Below are 19,246 nucleotides of genomic sequence, written 5' to 3'. Positions count from 1 at the left end.
GAGGCTCATTAACGTCACACGCTAATTCCTCATGGCGTCTTAATAACCTGACGTGTCCTTTATAAACCCTTGCAGTCTACAGGCCGACGGGTCAGCATAGCGGCGATCCCTCGCGGAGGAAACGTGCACTTTGACACGGTGAGGCAACTTGTGATTCTCACATCAGGCTTTTCCTTCTTTCACTTCACCGAAACACCTGCGGTTCAGCTGTTTTCCATCTTTACTGAAACTTTAATGAGATTTAAAGATGTTGACATCAGTGTAAGATGACAGGAAGCCAAGTGTGTGTTTTAACCATCACACAATACCAAATTTGCTTTAAAACCCAGAAAATTGGAGCACTCTTCAGAAAATTAAAGGTGTAATGAATTACTTTTTCAACACTAACAAGGCGCCCAATAACTACTTTCTGTGTGAAGATGTTGTGGTGTAACAGTGTTCTCTGCAGAGAATGATGTAACCTTTCATCCGTGTGTGTCGTAATCGCTTTTTCTCTTCCTTGTTTTCATTGCCGTACCTGTTTAGTGCACGTGACTCCCGTGCATGCATGTCAGTGCTTGCGAGTCCTGCCTTCTGAAACGGTTGCCCCTCCCCACACTTATAAAGAGGCGATAGTGACCTCCTGTAGATCATTGTGGATTGAAGACATGTAACAGGGACTTTCCAGAAAGTCCTCAACCACTTTCAGAGGCTGAAAAGGCCTTCAACCAAGAATGTGGTCAGATCAATGAAGATCTGGCTTTTAACACAAGGCGGGCCTTCGAGATGCTGCAGGGTGGGTAGGCATGGCTAAAGGGAAGCCAGAGTTTTAATCGGCAATTCTGGTGCAAGTGTCACCAAATCATTTATAGCTCCTCATTGTCCAACCTGTCTTTATTAGAGTGTCAGGGAAAGACTAAATCTAAAACTTCTGAATATTAAAAATCAAAACACGCTACAAAGAATTTTGTCCATTTTTATTGAAGAAAGCAATCAAAAGCCTGATTGCTTTGTCGATTAACAGCCTGATGCATGAGTCCAGACAAGAAATATGGGATGATGATGATAATTGCGAAAAAAAAAAATTGGCCCAGTTAACTACATCAAGACCTGGAGAAACTGCATTTCGTTCTGCCTGTAAGGGTCGAGTGACAATAAAAGTGAGTCTGAGTCTAATAATGAATTTATCAATATTATGTTCTTTTAAAGCCAGGGGACAATTTTCCCAAAAGACTTTAGTTTGACATCAGTCATTAAAAATTACACATTAGGATTTTAAAATTTGATTTCATGGCAAAATTAAAGTGTGTAACTATTTGTTCCAGTTTCATGATTGATGCTGTTTGCGTCCTTTCACATGGCTTCCCACAGGATGGCTTCAGTGCTGAACCTGAGAGACTGAACCGGCGGTCATGGTAGGTACTTCAATCACTTCTTACAATATACTCGTATCCATGATACTGTCTGCCAAAGTGGGGCAGCGTGTTTGAATTAAAACCCATAAATCGCAGTGTACGTGACCAGAGTGGAGCGGGCGGCGGTTGTGCTGCGACACAACGGTCGTGTCTGTTGTCATTATGCTCCTGTGTGCTAACGATGGTTTGCAGGAACGCGGCAGGGAAGAGCGTGGCGCGCCCTCCGCTGAAACGCTTTGTTAGCTCTGCTGCCTGGGTCGACGCCGAAGAGCCCTCTTACGTGACGACGGGGTAAGAAACGCAGAGAAAGCGGAGCAGCGCGCCAGCTGCACTGCACGAATCCCGTCACAGAGCAGGTGGATGCATGAAGATGCATGCTTTGCTTGCTTGTTAGGTTTTTTATTTCCCATTTTGTCATTCTTTGTGAAGTGTGCACGTTTGTAGGGGCGACACGCTGAGTTCCTACACATCTGTCAGGATGTTAAAATGTTGTGTGGGTTCAGTTAAATCAGGGATGTTGTTGGTTTTTGTGTGTGTGTCTGCGCGATCGCCTCCACACGCCTGCATTTGAATGCGCTTATGAACCACCTGATCCACGCAATGCACCCTCAGGAGTGAGTACGTCCACTGTCACTCAACATCCAGGGAGCTGGGGGAGGAGCCGACGATGGCGAGGAGGCGGTCCAGTCTCATGGAGCTCGGCCACAAATTCGTCTCCCTCATTCTGCCCCAAAAGACGTTAGTTTGACGACACATCGTCTGTGGGGCCACTTTTCTGCCAGAGAAGCTGAATAGTGCAAGAGCGCATCACTTAGCACTGCAGAGGTCCCAGTTTTTGTTATTCTCACTAGGTGGCGTTGTTACGACCAGATCCCATGACCAGTTCCCCCCTCAGACCGGATGGCCACGCAAAGACAGGTTTAAAATCAGTTAATAAAAATATGGCTGAAACAGTGATGGGGGGGCTGGTGATTACCTCTTCTGTCTTCTCGTGTGTGAAACTTTGATCCTATTTTCTGAGATTAACTAGTTTTAATTACTAATTATGTTTTTTGTTTTTAAACAACTCTGAACCAGTCATTAAAAAAAATGCATCAAACTGCTTTTACTTCTGTTAAATTATAGACGATCTTGTCTTTTCCATACTTTAAAGATGCTGTACGTGGCTTTTAAATCTCATATCTGGCAGTTTTCTGCTGGTTTTAAACCATTCTAAACTAAAAGTAAACAGGAACAGTGGATTTAAATTAGTTTTTTCCAAGTAAAATTAGATTTTTGTTTGTTTTTTTTAAAGCCAATTATCTGTGCTCCACAGAGCTGAAGTGCAGGTGGGGGCTCTGTTTCGCCAAAATAACATGGAAATCAGTTGCTGATATTGTAAAATTAAAATGGTTTCAGATCTGCGTTCTGCTCAAAATTGCCGTGAGTCTTACTTGATCCAGAGCCAAAGTGTCCACAAAGTGTTAGGTTAAAAAAAGAAAAAACACTGACAAACATTTGAATTAATGTTTCAGATATTACCTGTATTTTTATTAAGTAGCTGAGGGATCATGTGCAAAGTGATGAAGCTCTTCCGTTATTCGACTCAGTGCTGTAACGGCTTTGCTCCGGTGCTCGGCTGCCTTGAATCATGTCAGCAGACTGATTGTAATAATTGATCCTTTCCTTCAGCTGTTAACTGCTTTGAGAGTATTTGTTTTTCGAGCCCTCACGGTTCATGTCTGACACATGGATGAGATTTTTCTGGCCTGTAATCTGCACGAGGGGGCGCGTGTCTTACTGACATGGTGAATGTGTGCAGTAAATGTAAGTGCAGCCTCTTCTGAACGTTCCTTTTTGTTTCCTGCTTCCACATCCCATCAAGAGCCAAAAACATGTCTTTGTAACGCTGTAAGTGTGAAGGCAGGAAAATCAACAAGTGCAGTAACCCTGCTGCCCTTAGTCACTTCTAACTTACACTTTTACATCATTTGCTTTCAGTTGTGCTGCTGTGATGCGGAGCTTCTTTTTTTCTTGTTGTTTTCCTCCTGTGTACACTTTCTGAATGTAAATGTTTCAGTGTTTCTCCATAAATGTGTTTGTTTGAACTCTGCATGTGTGGGATTGCCTCCACACGCATGAACCACCTGATCCACGCGTTGCACCCTCAGGAGTGATGTCTGTCGCTCAACACACGGGCAGCTGGGGGAGGAGCCGGAGACGCCGAGGAGGCGGTCCAGTCTCACAGAGCTGGGCAACAAACTTGTCTCCCTCGTTCTGCCCCAAAAGACGTTAGTTTGACCACACGGCCGTCTGCGGTGCTGCTTTTCTGCCAGGGAAGCTGAATAGTGCAAGAGCGCATCACTTGGCACCACAAAGGTGCTAGTTGGCGCTGTTACTGCCAGACTTGAAGTTGATACGGTTACTCCATTAATCTCTTAGTTAATGGAGAAAAATAGTTTTGTCTAATCATTGCTTAATTCTTCAAAAAAAAAAAGAAAAAAAAAAGGCTAAAGCTCTGTTTTCCTGTCTTCTCAAATATGACGATTTGATTGTATTCTCTTTACAAATTGGTTTCAATAAAAACTCTAAACCAGTGATTTAAAAAAACAAAAACATCAAATTGGTTTCATCTTTGTTAAATTGTAAACGTTATTGTCTTTCCATACTTTAAAGATGTTGTAAGTGGCTTTTAAATCTCATAATTGACAGTTTTCTGCTGGTTTTAAACATCTCTCAAACTGGATTTAAATTTGCTAAGTTTTTAAAAATAAGATATATATTTGATGAGGCCAGTTATTTGTGCTTAACGGTGCTGAAGTGCTGGGGGCTTTTGTCAAAGGATCAAAATAACATGGAAATCAGTGACTGAAATAATTTTAATTCATCATTCTATCAGACCTTTTATTCTCCTCACAATTGACTCGAGACCTTCTTGGTCCAACTGTCCATAAAATGTTAAATCTTAACGCTTGCTGATAAATGAACAAACAGCAGGGAATTGGTGCAGGTTTAAAAAAACAAATTGAAAACTATCACATTGATAATGACCATTTTAATTAAAGGGTTTCAGGTGTGTGTATATATATATATATATATATATATATATATATATATATATATATATATATATATATATATATATATATATATATATATATAATATATATAATAATAAAATGGATGAGGGATCACGTGTGATGAAGCTCTTTCATTATTCAACTGTGCTGAAATGCCTTTGCTCCGGGGCTCAGATGCTTTGAATCATGTCAGCGCAGTTTCTTATTGTAATAATTAATCCTTCAGCTGTTAACTGCTTTCGGACTATTTACCAGTTTTCTTTTTGAACCTTCACGGCTCGTGTCTGATACATGGATGTGATTTTTCTGGGTTGCAGTCTGCGCGAGGGGATCCGTCTTTTACTAAAATGCGGTGAATCTTTGCAGCCCATTTGTGGATTTTTCTGCAAGCGTTCTGAATGTTCCTTTCTGTTTCCTGCCTCCACATCTCATCAGGAGTCAGGATGATCTCTTTGTAACGCTGTAAGTGTGTAGGCAGGAAAATCAACATGAGCATGAAGACGCTGCAGTAACTCTGCTGTCCACCTCATCATGCAGTCACTTCTAACTTCCACCTTCATGTCGTTTGCTTTTTTTTTTTTTAATGCATGTCACAATAACACCAGCAGGGTAAAATCCATGTCTCTGCTTGATTTTTTTTTTTTTTTTCTTCTGTAATCATGAATGGTTTTCCATCATACTGTGCAGTGACTAACCTTTCTCACTTTCGCCCACTTGTTCCATTCCTGTCTCATCCAAATACATTTTCCTCAGTGTCCAAACATCTGCCTCACTTTCATGTCTGTCCCTCCAGTCCGAGCGCGTCATCCAGCCCGTCGACAGCCGAGCCAGTAGTGGCCCATTCTCTGTCCCAGAGCCTCAGCACTTACCGAGCCGCTGCAGCGTTAGCCCAAAGTGGGAGGGGCCTCTGGCTTTGGTTGGCCATCGTGGTGCTCCTAGCAGGTAACCATATGTCCAACAGCTGGGTTATGGAGGTCACGTGATGCATAACCGGGGTTGTGTTGATTTTTTTATTTTTAGCAATAGAATTTCTCAGCAGTCATTGCTCTAGTTGTCTTGCCATTTTCAGAAATCTGAAGAGACTGCGAAGCTACAGATATTCTTAATACATAACTACGTTTAGTGATATATGTTAAATAAGCCATTTTTACAAATTGGACTGGAAATATCTTTTTCTCATCTGATGGCAGATGCTCGACGTACTGTCTCATCGTCATATGCACACACGCTTGATCACTCATGATGTTAGGATTCTTCTATGCAAGGTACTCAACTGCACATCAGAAGTAACTTGAGGATTGAGGACTTTGCTCAAAGGCACTTTAGTGACTGGAATGCATCACGTCATGGCATGAAATCTAGACTACGCCACAAACAATCTGAGTAAGCAGTTTTCTGTAATATGGCGTGCCACAGGGAGCAGTTCTGGCTCCCTTTGTTTACCCTCTACACTACAGACTTCATGTACAACCCAGCTGCAAAATGTCTGACTGCAAAACATTAGGCCCTCCTCCTTTCTGCTGCTGTCAGAATTTAGTCAATACTGGACTCAGTAAATCATACAATCCAAAACTGACAAATTCATTTTTGTGCTATATCAATGTACAGCTGTATACTAAACTTTACAATATCAATATCTTCTATGTTCCATATTGTGACCACAACCATGAGTCGTATTTCTTCTATTGGGCTTCATTTATTGATGCTTCTTGCTACTGTCAGTCCTTATACTTGTTAAACTAACAAACATTGCAGTATGTCCGGAATTGATCCATGCTAATTGTCACCCCAAGCTCGTGGTCTTTCCACCATTTCAGTTTTGCCAGGTTTCTGTCTGTTTTGCTATTAAATATATGCACATTTCACCCTCTGCAGGCCTCCTGGCACTGCTGGCTAGTCTGGTGATGCAGCCCACAGTAGACGCCTCCCCTGTGACAACCAGGGACTCCTGGGTGACCATCCAGCAGCTGCTCTGGCCCTACATCGGGCTGCAGCATAACGGACAGCCCCCCGTCTAATCCCCTGAGAGCTGGAGGCGCATGGTGCCACTGCCCTTCAGACCTTTGCAGAGACAATCGATGCACTGAGACACTGAAGATTGTGGTGAAGAGAGAAGACTGTACCACTGCTGAGCAGGATGTTTACTGGTGCCTGAAGTTCTTCTTCGACAAATGTATGTTGGCTGAACAGGTCAGACCTTGAGAGGATCATTAACCCTATAGAGGATTTTATGCATCACCACTGTTTGCTGAAGTAGTTTGTGTTTGTGTAACTATTGTCTGAGAGAGAGGAGGCTGGTAAAGTTGGTCATGAATGCTGTTGGGCTGCTCAACATCCTGAACACTTCAGGTTTTCAAAAAATCAGGCGTTTCCAGTAATTGGACACATAATGTTAGAAGTTGATCAGAATAATGGCCATAACATTACGTGACTTTTTAAAATCACATTTCAAGCACTTAAGGTCACAAGAGACTGTTTGCTTTTGTAATGCAATTGATTTTCATTCATTTCCCTCAGTGTTGCTGAGGATTTTTTTAAAGATGTAAAACACTGATAATAAACCTTAATTTTAAGCATTTAAAATGCTCTATTTATGAATATTAGTTTTGAGTGAGTGCAACATGAATGTTTAAGTTAAGAATCTATATTGTTGTGTTCTTAACACCAAATGATTTTTAATTTTTCTCGACTTCTTGCTGTGGTTGTCAGTTTTCAACTCTTTTTCTACTGTATGTTCCAGTGAAAATACATGAAACTTTTTGCACAAATAAAGTAGCTAATTCTCAGAGTATTTCATTTCAAGATAGTTTTCATGAGTTAACCCAGATTACAACGGTTCTGAAGCACCAATCACGATTCAACTTTAATTTGACTCAACTGTAGCTGTAGTTCAAGCTTCTGACAGTAGGCTGCGCACTAGTTGGTGATGAAAACTACAAAGGAATCAGTTGAGGGTTAATAAAACAGAGACCTATACTTTTCCGTTGGCCCCAAAAAAGACTGACGTAAAGCGCACGGACAAAGGAACACCAACAACAGGTTTATGTTAAAGGAACAGACCTGGGAATTGAAGCTACACACTATACTTGTATTTATTGTTTTCGTTAATGTCTTATGTTACATGGATAAGAATATGCGAGTGGTCTGGTGGCACAGAGCAGATTTTGTACTGCGTCTACAAACTGATAACTGGACTTCGTGATGTTGACGATGCCGTCTGGGCTCATGTCGTCCTGCATCATGTGGAAAAGCGTGGAGTGAAACTCGCTGCCTGGATAATGCTCAGGTGAAAAACACTCGCTGTCCTCTGTGACCTTTAACTTTCGAATCTTCTGAGCTCCCAGCAGGTAAAGCCTCCACGAACCCTCTGACACAGGGGCGGGGCCGTGGTGCTCACACATCTGTTAAAGCGACAAAAACTCAGAGTAAATTTGATGGTTTTGTTTATGATTGTGCAGCTGCCTGACTCGTGTACCGAGCAGTGAGTTCAGCACGGTGCTTTGAGTTTGCATTAATTAAAAAAAATTCCTTCCTCATTATCTTTCCTGCCAGTCGTGTCTGCAAATATGAGGCTAAATGTCACCTATTTTCTTGATGATCGCACAAACATACCTCAGGGTTTCCGAATGCATTATGTCTAGTTGTCTTTGTATGAGTCATTCAGAACAAGTTGTGCCACTTATCCAAAGACAGGTTTGGCATTTTCTTTATTTGCGTGATGTCATGCCAAAACACAAAAACAAGCTGAACAATATTTCTTTCAGGTGATATGGAAGCGTATCGCATTCACTTGATAAATTTATTTTTTGGCTGGTTATTCAGAGTAATAATTTGTTTTTTATGAGTAATTAATTTTTTTTGGTTTGTTTTTCTGAGTTATTTATTTATTTATTTTTTACTATTTTTTTCCTGGGTGGTGGTGGTGTGTTTTTTTTGGGGGGGGGGGGACTTTTTTCTGTTTATATGTGTATATATATATATATATTCCTGTTTTTCAGGTGCCTGCGTAGAGTTGACAGACTAATGATAATACCATCTATATGACTTCGGACAATCTCCCAGTGTCTTAAACCCAGATCAAAGTAAAACGTGATTAAATTGAACAATGTCATGTTTGTTACCAAATCCAGCTCTCAATGAATGAATGCGTCTTCAAATGTTCTCTAAACTCAGGAAAAGAAATGGTCTGAAAAACAGAAGGAAAAAAAATTCAGAAAATCAGGGAAAAATTACTCTGAAAAACCAACCGTAAAAATGAATTACTCTGAAAAACAGAAACTCAGAAAACAGAAATAATTATTCTAAAAAACAGACAAAACATTAATTACTCAGAAAAACAGAAATAATTATGAAAAACAGACAAAAATGAATTACTTAGGAAAAAAAACACAAATATTTACTCTGAAAAACAAACCAAAAAATAAATTTATCAAGTGAATGCAGTACGCTTCCGTAAGGTGAATTCCCTTCATCCCCATTTATTTATTTATTTATTTATTTATTTATTTATTTAGAAAGGACTGAATGATAGCTGTGTGTAACACGTCTTTGTGGCTCTGTTGGGATTCAAACACCATCTTCTCCTGAAGCTAGCAGGAACACATTTCAGTCTGGATTTCACCTTGCTACATGTGAAACCTCATCAGGAGGTGAAAGTCCACATTCACTCAAAGCTGCACTTCAGTAACCTACTTTGTATCTGTAAGTAGATTCATGGTACATCTCAAGAAATGTGGGGAACTCCAGTATTTTTTTCTGAAGGTGTCAAGGTGGAGTAGAGAACTTCAATGCTTGATCGCTAACGGGGAGGGTCCACTGGTCCTAGCATCTTTATATTATTTGATGGTGTATTTTACAACCCCAGACTGATTACAAAGTTCACAAATAGATGTAATACTTTCTAATAGCTAACTAACTAGATCCAGTTTTGTTCAGTTTACACCCTTAATCACCTTTAATTGTACTGTTGTCTGTAAATCTGTTGAATTGAAATAACGGTAATTATGGTAATTCAGCATAATTAAAGGTTTTGTTTTTTTTTTTTTTTTATTGTCACACGTTTGTAACATTACTTAACCTACTTTGGTGCAACATATAGCCTAACATAAATGGAAGAACAACTTGAAACAGCTCTCCTTAATACTAGGACTAGTGGGAAGTGTCCATTACTCGTGTTTATAATGATTTTACTCGCTCCGTGCCACATTGGTGCATTTACTCACACATATCTTTACCACCCCAAAAGTATTAGTTGTACTACTACACTGCTTTCTTTCCATTGCTAAGGATCACTAGCATTACCTTTGCTATGTTAGCGGCACTTGTGCTGTACTGAAATCTGTTTTTAAAACAAACTGTTTGGCTGCATTTGAAAGTTGCTATTTTTGTGCAGCAAAAGTTGCACATAGTTGGACTTTTAGATGCGGTGCGTATCGCAGTCTTCAGGGACTATCACAATGCGCCACATACACAGGAGTGGAAAAGCTACAGCCACTATATATTTCTGTGATAATGTGAATGCAGCTGTAGACAGTCTGGTGAATTATGCAACAGCCTGTAAGAGGTCAAAAATGGTGCCATCACCCAAGGGTTACAAAGGAAAACCTGCCACCATGCCCCTGATCTCGGCCGATGTCAGTTGCTGCGATACTCTATGGGCTGGGGACCTTGGAAGCTTCATTGGTGCATTTGCATGTGGTGAGGTGAGTATTGAGTTTAGAATACCTCCCTGGGTTCTGGGGCTCCCTAATGGCTGCTGGACTTTTTTTTTTTTTTTTTTTTTTTTTTTTTTGTAGGCAGTGATCATCAGTAGAAAGTTCAACAATGTAACTTTGGCCTCCAAAGAAGGGTGGTGTCGCTGTGGCACATTTTTGAGAGAACGGATACCTGCATGACTAGATGCTCGGCTCCACATTTGGCATTCCACTGGCTCCCCGAGAAAGCACAGGCAGAAGCGAGGAGAGCCATCTGTTCATAGGCAGCATGCTCTGTAAGTGGGTCCTGAAGAGGAGAGAACCCACACAGCACTCAACAACACTGACATAACTACTTTGTTGTATGAAATAGATCATTTGAAGCCTAATCTCCAAGTTTGTTTTTTTTTACTTTTTTAAATGATTCTTGAATGTAAATGGGTAATATTTAACAAAATTTCAACTAGTTAAAGTGCTCCAGGAAGCAGAGATGTAGTTTTTCTGGAAACCACATTTGCAACGTACCCATATGTACCAGACATTGATTTGTTGACATGATGCGTTTGAGTACTGACGTCTCTGATTAGAGTAAACGTAAAAAACTAGATTCTTTTGTATAAGCAACATATATACAACACTGCACATTACAACTGTAGTTCATTCACACCAGAGGACGCAAGGTTTCAAAGCAGTGGAGGTATTGAGGCCCTGTTTAGCACAGCACCTGGTCTTCCTTTTGATACAGACTCCTGAAGTAGGTTTTGAAACATTCCAGAGCAGTGTTCCGAGTTAGCCATCGCTAATTTGCAGAGCTTTTGAGTACGAATTGCAGTCACTCATTCTAACCATTCTTTCGCTGTTTAACCTGTAATGCATGACATTGCGGTGAATTTTGTTTATTTTACCAGGTAAATATTTGGAAACTGACATATGACACGTGTGTTGGTAGTGTCGTTAATTTCTTATCAATCTAACCATTCTTTCATTCCAGTTTTGTTTTCCCATTCTGTAATATATTTCCCCCCACATCTTTCTCCCAACAGTTGCTAGCTTAAATTCTTAGCTGCGTAGATTTCAGAGACGAGCACACAACATTTGAGCAAGCAGACAAACTACAACTTCAACCACAGCTGCTCGTCATTGTCAATATTTTATCCAGCATCTGCTAACCATCCAGCAGATGTCACCTCAGTGGGATGCTACAGAGAAAACTAAGATAGAAAATACTGAATCTATCAGTATATATAATATACTTTTTAACCATAACCAGACTAATAATTATTCAACATCTGACCCAAGCGTGGTATTCACACGTTTCCTTCTACTCTACAGGCTCAGAGGTAGAACATGCTAACCTTGCCACAAGTGCTAATGTATTTATCCGTGTGCTCATTCACAAAGATGTTGATCCCAGCATGGACTATGGCTCTCTGCATGGCGGCGCCGCTCATCCACTTCCCCGTGAGGTGAGAAAGGCGTTTCTCATGTTCTGACTGCAGCATACACTGGCTACCCTGTTCATCAAACACAAACAAAAACCTATTTGGTGTATGTCCCATCCAGGCGTGGCGTGCTCTACTTCCTGTCTTGTTTCAGGTGTACCTGGATGGCAATGCTGAGTTCGATGAGCGCCCCGCGGACGGTGAAAAGTGCAGAGTCCTGCCCTAGTGGTCGGAGCTCCCAGCTCCGGAAGGGAAAGTTGGCATAAGTTTCCTGAATGAGTGTAAAAGTGTAGAAGCTGTCCATCTTGAAGGTCACCTTGGCTTCAGCCTCCTCATAAGTCAGTTCTTTGATACCGTCCATCCTCCACTGCTTCTCTGGATGAGAAACAGATATCAGGACTTGTTTTGCTGCCACACAGTTTTCTAAAGCAAAATATTGAGCTGTTCTTTCAGATTACATATTTTGACCTGATTCTACTTCTACACAAGACGAGGCAAAGATTCCTGATGGTGAATGACTCAACATTGATTTGTCATAGTTTCCCTTCAATGAAACAAAAGTCCAAGGTCAAAACTGTCATTTCAGCCCGAGATCTGATTTCACTGGTTATTGTGTTCTGAGTAGTGTTTGTGTGAGTTTTGTTGTATTTGGGTGTTACTGTGGTAAAGCTTTCATATCTGCCAAGGTGTAGTGAACATTAAAAGCCACATACTGGTGGTTCCAGAGATTTGACAGTCATGTGGCATATAGTGCCTAAATTCTGTTCTTGAATTTGTACTCTAGTTTGGTGGAGGTATGTTTTACTGCGCAGAGTTGGTCTTTTCTCCACCCACTTTGTCCATAATTCAGTCTGTCCTACCTGCAGCTTCCCAACGAGCCACTTTGGGAGGTTTTAAGAGGACGACTGAGTCAGGCACAGTCACTGACACCCCAACAGGGTCGTCCACGTCCATTGAGACTGAGCTGTAACCCTGTGACCTCATGGGATAGGGGAACACTTGTAGGCCTTCATCTGACAGCTACAAAAAAAAGCAGAGTTTATATGTGAGTAGTGGGACGGGCCTGAAGCCAGTAACAAAAACACAACCTGTTGCTTTTTACTCACTTGTGTTATTTTCCAGCCCTTGACGTAGCGGGTTTGTGGTGGAAGGTGGAACACGTCGAAATAGAAGACGCCACCCAGAGACGAGTGCTGCTTTAAGTCCACTACTTCCACTTGCCCACTCTGTCCCATGTCCCCCTCTGCAGACTGCTCTGAAGCAGACGTCAGCTCCCCTACAGCTAGAAACAAAAACACGAAGGCTGCTTGTTCCTGAAGAATTCTGCTGCTCAGTAGTAGAATATATTCATAGTTTTTGGAAAACGCTGGTCATCTTACCAGAGAGGACCTCCATCTGTGTCTGTATCTCGTCCACTCGGCCGTCTGCAAACTGGACGCTGCTTGTCCTTGACTGCACACTGGTTGGACGCTGCTTGACCATCTTGTCCTGTAGCTTTTGGATGGACTGCACCTCCTCTTCCTCTCTTTGTTGTGGTTCCATGGTGCTTTTCTCCTTCACCTCCTCCACTTTAGTTGCCTCCAGCATATCTAAGTCCGCTGGAGTCTTCTCAGGCCCTGTAAGGAACCTGGGACCAACCCCATGAGGAGTATGAGTTGTAACTCTACTGGTTTCAATGTAGGGTGAAGCAGTAATAATAGCAGTAGTTGGTACAGTAGTAGTATTAGACTGGGACCTGTGGCTGGGTGTGTGCATTCTATAATGAGTTATCAAGGCCAGAAAGGTCAGGTGATCATAGCATGTGTGGAGGAACCGTATGGCGATATCGCTTACAGCTAGCCGCCTGGACACTTCAAAGCCCAGTCCGACCTCCTCAAAGGTCAGACCTTCAAACCTGGAAATACCGGTGACACAACAGAAATGCTTTGAGTTATGACAGTTAGTCATTATCATGGTGATTATACATATTTTATTCTGACACTTTTCAAGAATCTAGATTTGTGACACTGGCAAGGCGTGTACGAGGGATTTCCTTCCATATGTTTGTATGTTAGCCTAAAGACTGAATCTGGTTTTCATTAAATTTGGAAGGTACGTTGTTGAGCCTACGGAAGGGAAGAAGTGATTTGATTGGGATAGGATTGGTCAAAATCAGAGAAGAAGAAATAAGTCCAACACAGGCAGTGAGGCCCAGTGGTACCGAGGTTTATTACCAGATTCTATAGCATGAAGTGGATGTGAGTCTACAGCTTGCCCTGGATGGGACGCCAGTTTAGCGCACATTACATCTCCCGTCACAGCCGAAATCCTTTTACAGCTGTCTAACCGGGACCTGGACCCAACCCATAGTGGCAGGGCAACTCCTTATCTCACTGAGCTACCCACTCTTGACCTCAGATCATTGATAGAAAAATGGCTAATATCATGGAAATAACTTCAGATGTTTTTCTGATAATGAACTTGACTGTTGAAAAGCTATCTGACATCTTACATGCTGGATACATGGAAATGTGGGTGTGGTGTCGCTATACCGTTTTTTTTTTTTGTTTTTTTTTGCCCGCTTCCGATCAAGCTTTTATTGACGATGTCAGTACAGAATCATTACAAATATAGTGGTTTTTTTAATGCCTCTTTTTACCGTTCATAAATCAAACTGCAAAAATTTGAGAAATTTAAATACAATATGTGTAAATCAATTAGGAAATGAGTGTTAATTTACAACCTCATGTCAACAAATAACACAATATTTGCCACCAAATCCTGTGTATAGTAACTTTTAAATTCCTGACATTATTGTAACTTATCAGAAATATATGCACTTAAAACTTACAAATGTCAGATTCTCTAACATTACAGAGAAAACCAGAAAACAGTTGCACAAAATACAGTTTTATTATTATTTTAACTGCTTGTTTGTTTGTTTTACCTGTTTTTGCCTCCATTACCTGCTCTGTCTTGACATATCATGGCCAGCAGAGGCAGACACCACTCATTTGATTATCGCAATGCATGATACTGTGTTTTCTTTGTCCCCACCCTAAATACCTACCTCGGATTCTTCTTTATGTTAGCCCAGAGACACAGTGCCATGTTTTCATCTCTGATCACAGTCTGCATGTTGCCTGTTTCAATGTCAGTGTTGACACTAGCATCCTATTTCCAGAAAGAAATCCAAAACAAAAATTGAATCATTCTAAAACAGGTATTAACTTGTGCTTTCTTTTAGTCACAACAAAAAGTGATTACATATGATTATTAGATATGTGCTCTCACATAACTCCAAAACCATAGCACAAATAACACAATTGTCCATTTCTAATATTTGCTGGATCGGCATCCATAAATTTATAATTCATAAAATTATCATCTAACCATGAACAGTAAAATGTTATTTCCATTTGAATAATTAATCATTGCAGTCATAAGATTACAGGAACCAAACAGGCAGACAGCACGTACATCCGGTTGTTTATCAACTTGTTTCATGGAAGCAGCGAAGCAGAGCACCAGAGCATGTTCTCAGACTTGACTTGACTTGCTAAGATTAGTTTTTGCTGCTACACTGATGACAGATTTATATGGTTGTCAGTGCAACTGAGGTCTCTGTCTGTGTGTGTGTGTGTGTGTGTATATATATATATATATATATATATATATATATATATATATATATATACACACACACACACACAGGGTGTCTCAAAAAGATATACCCTGAACTATGAATACCAGGAAATGGTTTTACTCGGATATGTTTTTCTCATTTTAGGAACCCTAGAGTTTGTTCTGCAAGACATTAAAGTCCAGGAAAAATGCCGCAGTTGACCCTAATTTAGTGAACAAAAATCGTCAACTTCTGTGCAAAGCATCCTAAGGGCTGACTTGCATCTCTTTCCATACAAAATTCAGTCTCGGAGCAAACTGACTCTCCAGCAAATGGCAAGGAGACTTGAATTTGCTAGGTGGTTTTCTGGAAAACTGGAGACTGATGATTTGTTTCTTAAGAAGCTTCAAATGAGGAAGTTACATTCATCATGTGGTGTAAAAGAAAGCCTGAACTAAAAAATATCCAGTGAGGAGAAAAATGCATGCTTCGGCCACAGGGTCATGCGGAAAATGATAATATTGATTGGTTTTTCTCTGCTGTCAAAATACTTTTGGGTACTTTTTTTTAGACACCCTATATACGGGTGATTCTTTAACTACGGGCACTATTGGCCTTGTAAATGTAATTTCCACCACACCATTGCCTTACAATATAAAGCGCCTTGGGGCAACTGTTTGTTGTGATTTGGTGCTATATACATGTGCTCTGATGTCACTGTTTATCTCCATAGAAACTACCCAAACAATCTTTCATACAAACTGTTTAAAGGGACATTACAGTGTTGTGGTAGAAATTACGGCAATAGTGTGGGACAACTACATTTTGTTTAAAAAAAAAATCACAACAGTTGTATGACATTGAATACCCCAATTATGTTTTGATTATTTTACTGATATTCAGAGATATTTTAAAACATTAGAAAAAACATTTCTTTACCATTCATTTTTATCATTGAAGAGCAAAGGTCTGGGTGTGGGACAAGCACAAAACGGCAATATTTGCATATAATGATGCTGAAAAAAGGTGAACACAGACATTGGTTCAGAAGTCTTCAAATAGTTTAAAATGTATGCGCAAGCTGTAATGTTGAAGTTGTTACATCAACTCAGTGCAATCACACTTTTAAAATGTTAAACATTATTAACAAAATCATTATTAGCTTGCACTCTGTACTTATTTGATTTTGTTGAACCATGCACCTGCCTGTGATATGCATTTACAAAATGCCAGTAAGAGGTCACTGGCTGTAGACTTCTCTTATTATGCGCCCTTGTGGAACAATCTGACGGATTACACAGTCTCATTTTATTACGTCTCTTAAACTAAGTATGAGCACATTTATTCTCTCTGATTTATTATTAATTTTATTTTGAGGCATTTAATGGTGACAGTTATGGGACTGATCCTGGGTTATCATGTATTTTCCCAATTTGTGGTTTTTAAATATGCATTTCTAATTTAATCAACTTTTAATTTGTTTAATTCAATATTTAATTTCTTAATATCCATACTTTTGTTGTTTTATTGTCTTGTGTTGGCATTCAGGGACAATCTGTGAGAATGGTCCCTGAAGACCACTTGACTTGCAGTTTGATTAGACTCTGTTACCCAAAAATAAATATTTAAGAACTATTTCAACACTTTGTAGTAATATCTGACTTTTCTTATACCTTGAGGATTTCCTCTGAGGCAAGGAGGAGTTTGGAGTGAATTAGTTCATGTAGGCGTATGAAACCCTCCTGGTATATCTGGATCGCTTTTGGATCTGTAGCATCTTTGCGCAGACCTTCAAGTTCTTCAATAAGCTACAAAGAAAATGTAAATTGTCTTACATCTGGTAACAGCACAATACAGGAAATAATAGGTCTAGCTGGCTCTGTCTTGGGGGTTGAGTTAGTCTGTGGTGGAGGTGTCAGAAAGGAGTAAATGTTGAGGAAACTGCTCAGCATCCGGGACAGCACCTCCAAACTCCTGCATACCACACTGTCCTATCAGAGCACCTTCAGCCACAGACTGAGACCACCGAGGTGCACCACAGAACGCCACAGGAGGTCTTTCCTACCTGTAGCAATCAGACTGTATAATTCCTCCCCCCTCTGCAGGATAAATACATAATGAACAGAGTTATTCAGTTTTTCAGTTACTCAGAGTTATGTGCAATATTGTCAAACATCAGGTGCAAATGTCTTAAAAATTTACTGTCACTGTTTCGGAACTCTGGCAAAATAATTTCCTTTGGGATAAATAAAGTTGATTTTATTTGTGAGCTCTGGCTTTTTACCAATCCCTTCTATGGAGTTTAAAAAAGTCTCCCTCACCTAGATATCACCCGCTACAGTTGGAACATATATTAAGAAAACTGATGAGACACCCGAGTGTCTATATCCAAGTGTGTGAAGCTAATACCCTGCCAAAACTTTACAAAGAAGCAAATGTATAAATGTCCTACAATCTCTAAAATCAGTGATTTAAAGGTGCTCGGCTGAGATTTACTTCTGCTTAAATAGCAATGTGCGCTCTGACACACCCCAATTGAAATTGCACCCACTGCGCACTGATGATTCAGCAAGCTGTAGGACACATCTGTAGATGCATACAAACCTGGAGTGTGAAGTTACATTGCCTGAGCACATGCGCGATGTTGACTTCAGGATCATCTTTCCAGTTAGTGATATATGTGTTAATATCCCGCTGGTCCGCTGGATCTGGGGCACCGTCACAGCACATGTACTTTTCCCACTGGATGCAGAACAATACTGTGTTAAGAACCAGAAATTCCCTACTGAGCGTCTCAATCACTAATGGTTGTGGGATAACTGTTGTTTACATCTATACATATTATGGGTGCTGTCCCAGTAAAATAATCTAGTAAACGGAGGTGGAAAATAGAATCTGAAAGTATATTTTACATTGAATAAGGTCACAAAAACTCACTTGTTTTTGGACAATTCTATGGTAACGGAATTATAATGACAGCAAAATTTAGCCATACTTCAGCTTAATATTAAAAGGTTGCTGTGATTGTAATTCCACTACCTTAGAATTACCTTGGTATGGGGAATTCAAATGTCTTTGACATATTGGCCAAAAGTTCAAAAATTGTCTTTTTACAATAAAAATTTTCATTACATTAATTATTTTCCAGTGTTTGGTATCAACTGTAAAGGAAACCTACTGTTTTCATTGAGCTCCAGCTCCATGCATATGAAATGGACACATCTACATGAGAGGTTCTAATATCCCAGACATGGGCTTTTTGCTCACTGCTGGATACAGAAAACCACTTTCATGTTGAATAATTCCATTCAAAAAATTGTAGCCTATGTGTATTTCCTTTCTCCCATTAAATTTTGAGACCACACAAATAAACTTTGTCTGGGGGAACGTGTCAAACATCCTGAAAACTTATTCTCGCCAAGTTTTCCTCACACTCATGAGCACAGAATAACCACCTTGGCTTTCTCCACACGATCAGCTTTCCATTTAGTCACTGCAGTGTGATTTTCTTCCAGGAGATGGCGGAGTTCGTTCAATTCAGAATCTCTACGTTCTTCTTCCTGTCAGAAAAAGACACTGACAACCATATAAAGTGCTGTATATCCATACAAGGTTCAGTTAAGCCTGGATTATTTGGTAACAGATGGAGCAAATCATAATGGCCAAATGTGAAGCAGCATTACCGAATGAGACCGATGTGGTTTTATTGCCAATGAGGACAATTTACCCTTAACTCAGTCCTTTCCAGCTCCGCCTGCTGTCTCTCTCTTTCCAGTCGTTCCTGATCATCTTTCTCGGCCTGCAGTCGGGCTTCTTCTAACCCCCCAAAGAGAAAAAAACAGCATGCGTGCAGTATATGAACACATGAAAACAACAGCGACATATTCATTCTATTGAAAACCCCAAGAATTCTTGGAATTTTTGGTGATATACAGTATATCATATACTCAACATATTTTTGAGATGATTGATGTACCTTCCTCTTGCTGCTTCTGCTCGGCCTTCCGCTTCTGTGCTTTGGTCAGCTTCTTTCCCTTCTTGGGTGACTTGAAAT

General features: G+C 40.3%; 2 protein-coding genes and 1 long non-coding RNA gene across 7 annotated transcripts in view; 1 reads left to right on the top strand and 2 right to left on the bottom strand.

Moving 5' to 3' along the window:
- The window catches only part of lrmp (lymphoid-restricted membrane protein), a 51,739-nt gene extending 44,500 nt beyond the window's left edge, over positions 1–7,239 (top strand). The window contains exons 34-40 of one of the 4 annotated variants that reach the window (XM_034163088.1): positions 76–138; positions 1,351–1,394; positions 1,587–1,685; positions 2,007–2,132; positions 3,545–3,664; positions 5,247–5,395; positions 6,329–7,239. In XM_034163088.1, the coding sequence (XP_034018979.1) occupies positions 76–138; positions 1,351–1,394; positions 1,587–1,685; positions 2,007–2,132; positions 3,545–3,664; positions 5,247–5,395; positions 6,329–6,471 (744 nt within the window). In that variant the 3' untranslated portion in view covers positions 6,472–7,239. The remainder of the gene's footprint in view (positions 1–75; positions 139–1,350; positions 1,395–1,586; positions 1,686–2,006; positions 2,133–3,544; positions 3,665–5,246; positions 5,396–6,328) is intronic. The other 3 variants (XM_034163090.1, XM_034163092.1, XM_034163089.1) reach the window with 3 other exon arrangements.
- On the bottom strand, positions 1,792–3,588 carry LOC117503829. Its single transcript, XR_004558678.1, has 2 exons — positions 3,521–3,588; positions 1,792–1,982 (listed from the first exon to the last, which is right to left on the bottom strand). It is a non-coding gene; the product is annotated as an uncharacterized LOC117503829 (long non-coding RNA).
- A 220-nt stretch (positions 7,240–7,459) lies between the features above and the next one.
- On the bottom strand, positions 7,460–18,910 carry casc1 (cancer susceptibility 1). 2 transcript variants are annotated; one of them, XM_034163628.1, is made up of 12 exons: positions 18,648–18,909; positions 17,797–17,934; positions 16,866–17,000; positions 14,638–14,741; positions 13,324–13,482; positions 12,968–13,215; positions 12,695–12,870; positions 12,449–12,608; positions 11,749–11,963; positions 11,502–11,660; positions 10,340–10,453; positions 7,460–7,854 (listed from the first exon to the last, which is right to left on the bottom strand). In XM_034163628.1, the coding sequence occupies exons 2-12, from the start codon at positions 17,920–17,922 to the stop codon at positions 7,558–7,560; spliced, it is 1,893 nt and encodes a 630-aa protein (XP_034019519.1). In that variant the 5' UTR covers positions 17,923–17,934; positions 18,648–18,909; the 3' UTR covers positions 7,460–7,557. The 2 variants fall into 2 exon arrangements, with proteins under 2 accessions (XP_034019519.1, XP_034019518.1); XM_034163627.1 differs by having other exon boundaries at positions 12,968–13,482; positions 18,648–18,910.
- Positions 18,911–19,246: the final 336 nt, after the last annotated feature.

The sequence above is a fragment of the Thalassophryne amazonica genome, chromosome 22 (assembly GCF_902500255.1).
Source record: "Thalassophryne amazonica chromosome 22, fThaAma1.1, whole genome shotgun sequence".
NCBI classification, from domain to species: Eukaryota; Metazoa; Chordata; class Actinopteri; order Batrachoidiformes; family Batrachoididae; genus Thalassophryne; species Thalassophryne amazonica.
Note: the sequence above shows the minus strand (reverse complement) of the source record. Positions and strands in the feature narration are given on the sequence as shown.

Excerpts from the sequence above, each read along its gene's own strand:
- casc1 (XM_034163627.1), bottom strand. The coding sequence starts at position 17,922 with ATGTGCTGTGACGGTGCCCCAGATCCAGCGGACCAGCGGGATATTAAC. Across the intron at positions 17,001-17,796 it reads AATGTAACTTCACACTCCAG|CTTATTGAAGAACTTGAAGG; the intron begins GTTTGTATGCAT and ends TTTTCTTTGTAG. Across the intron at positions 11,964-12,448 it reads GGCTCGTTGGGAAGCTGCAG|AGAAGCAGTGGAGGATGGAC; the intron begins GTAGGACAGACT and ends TTTCTCATCCAG.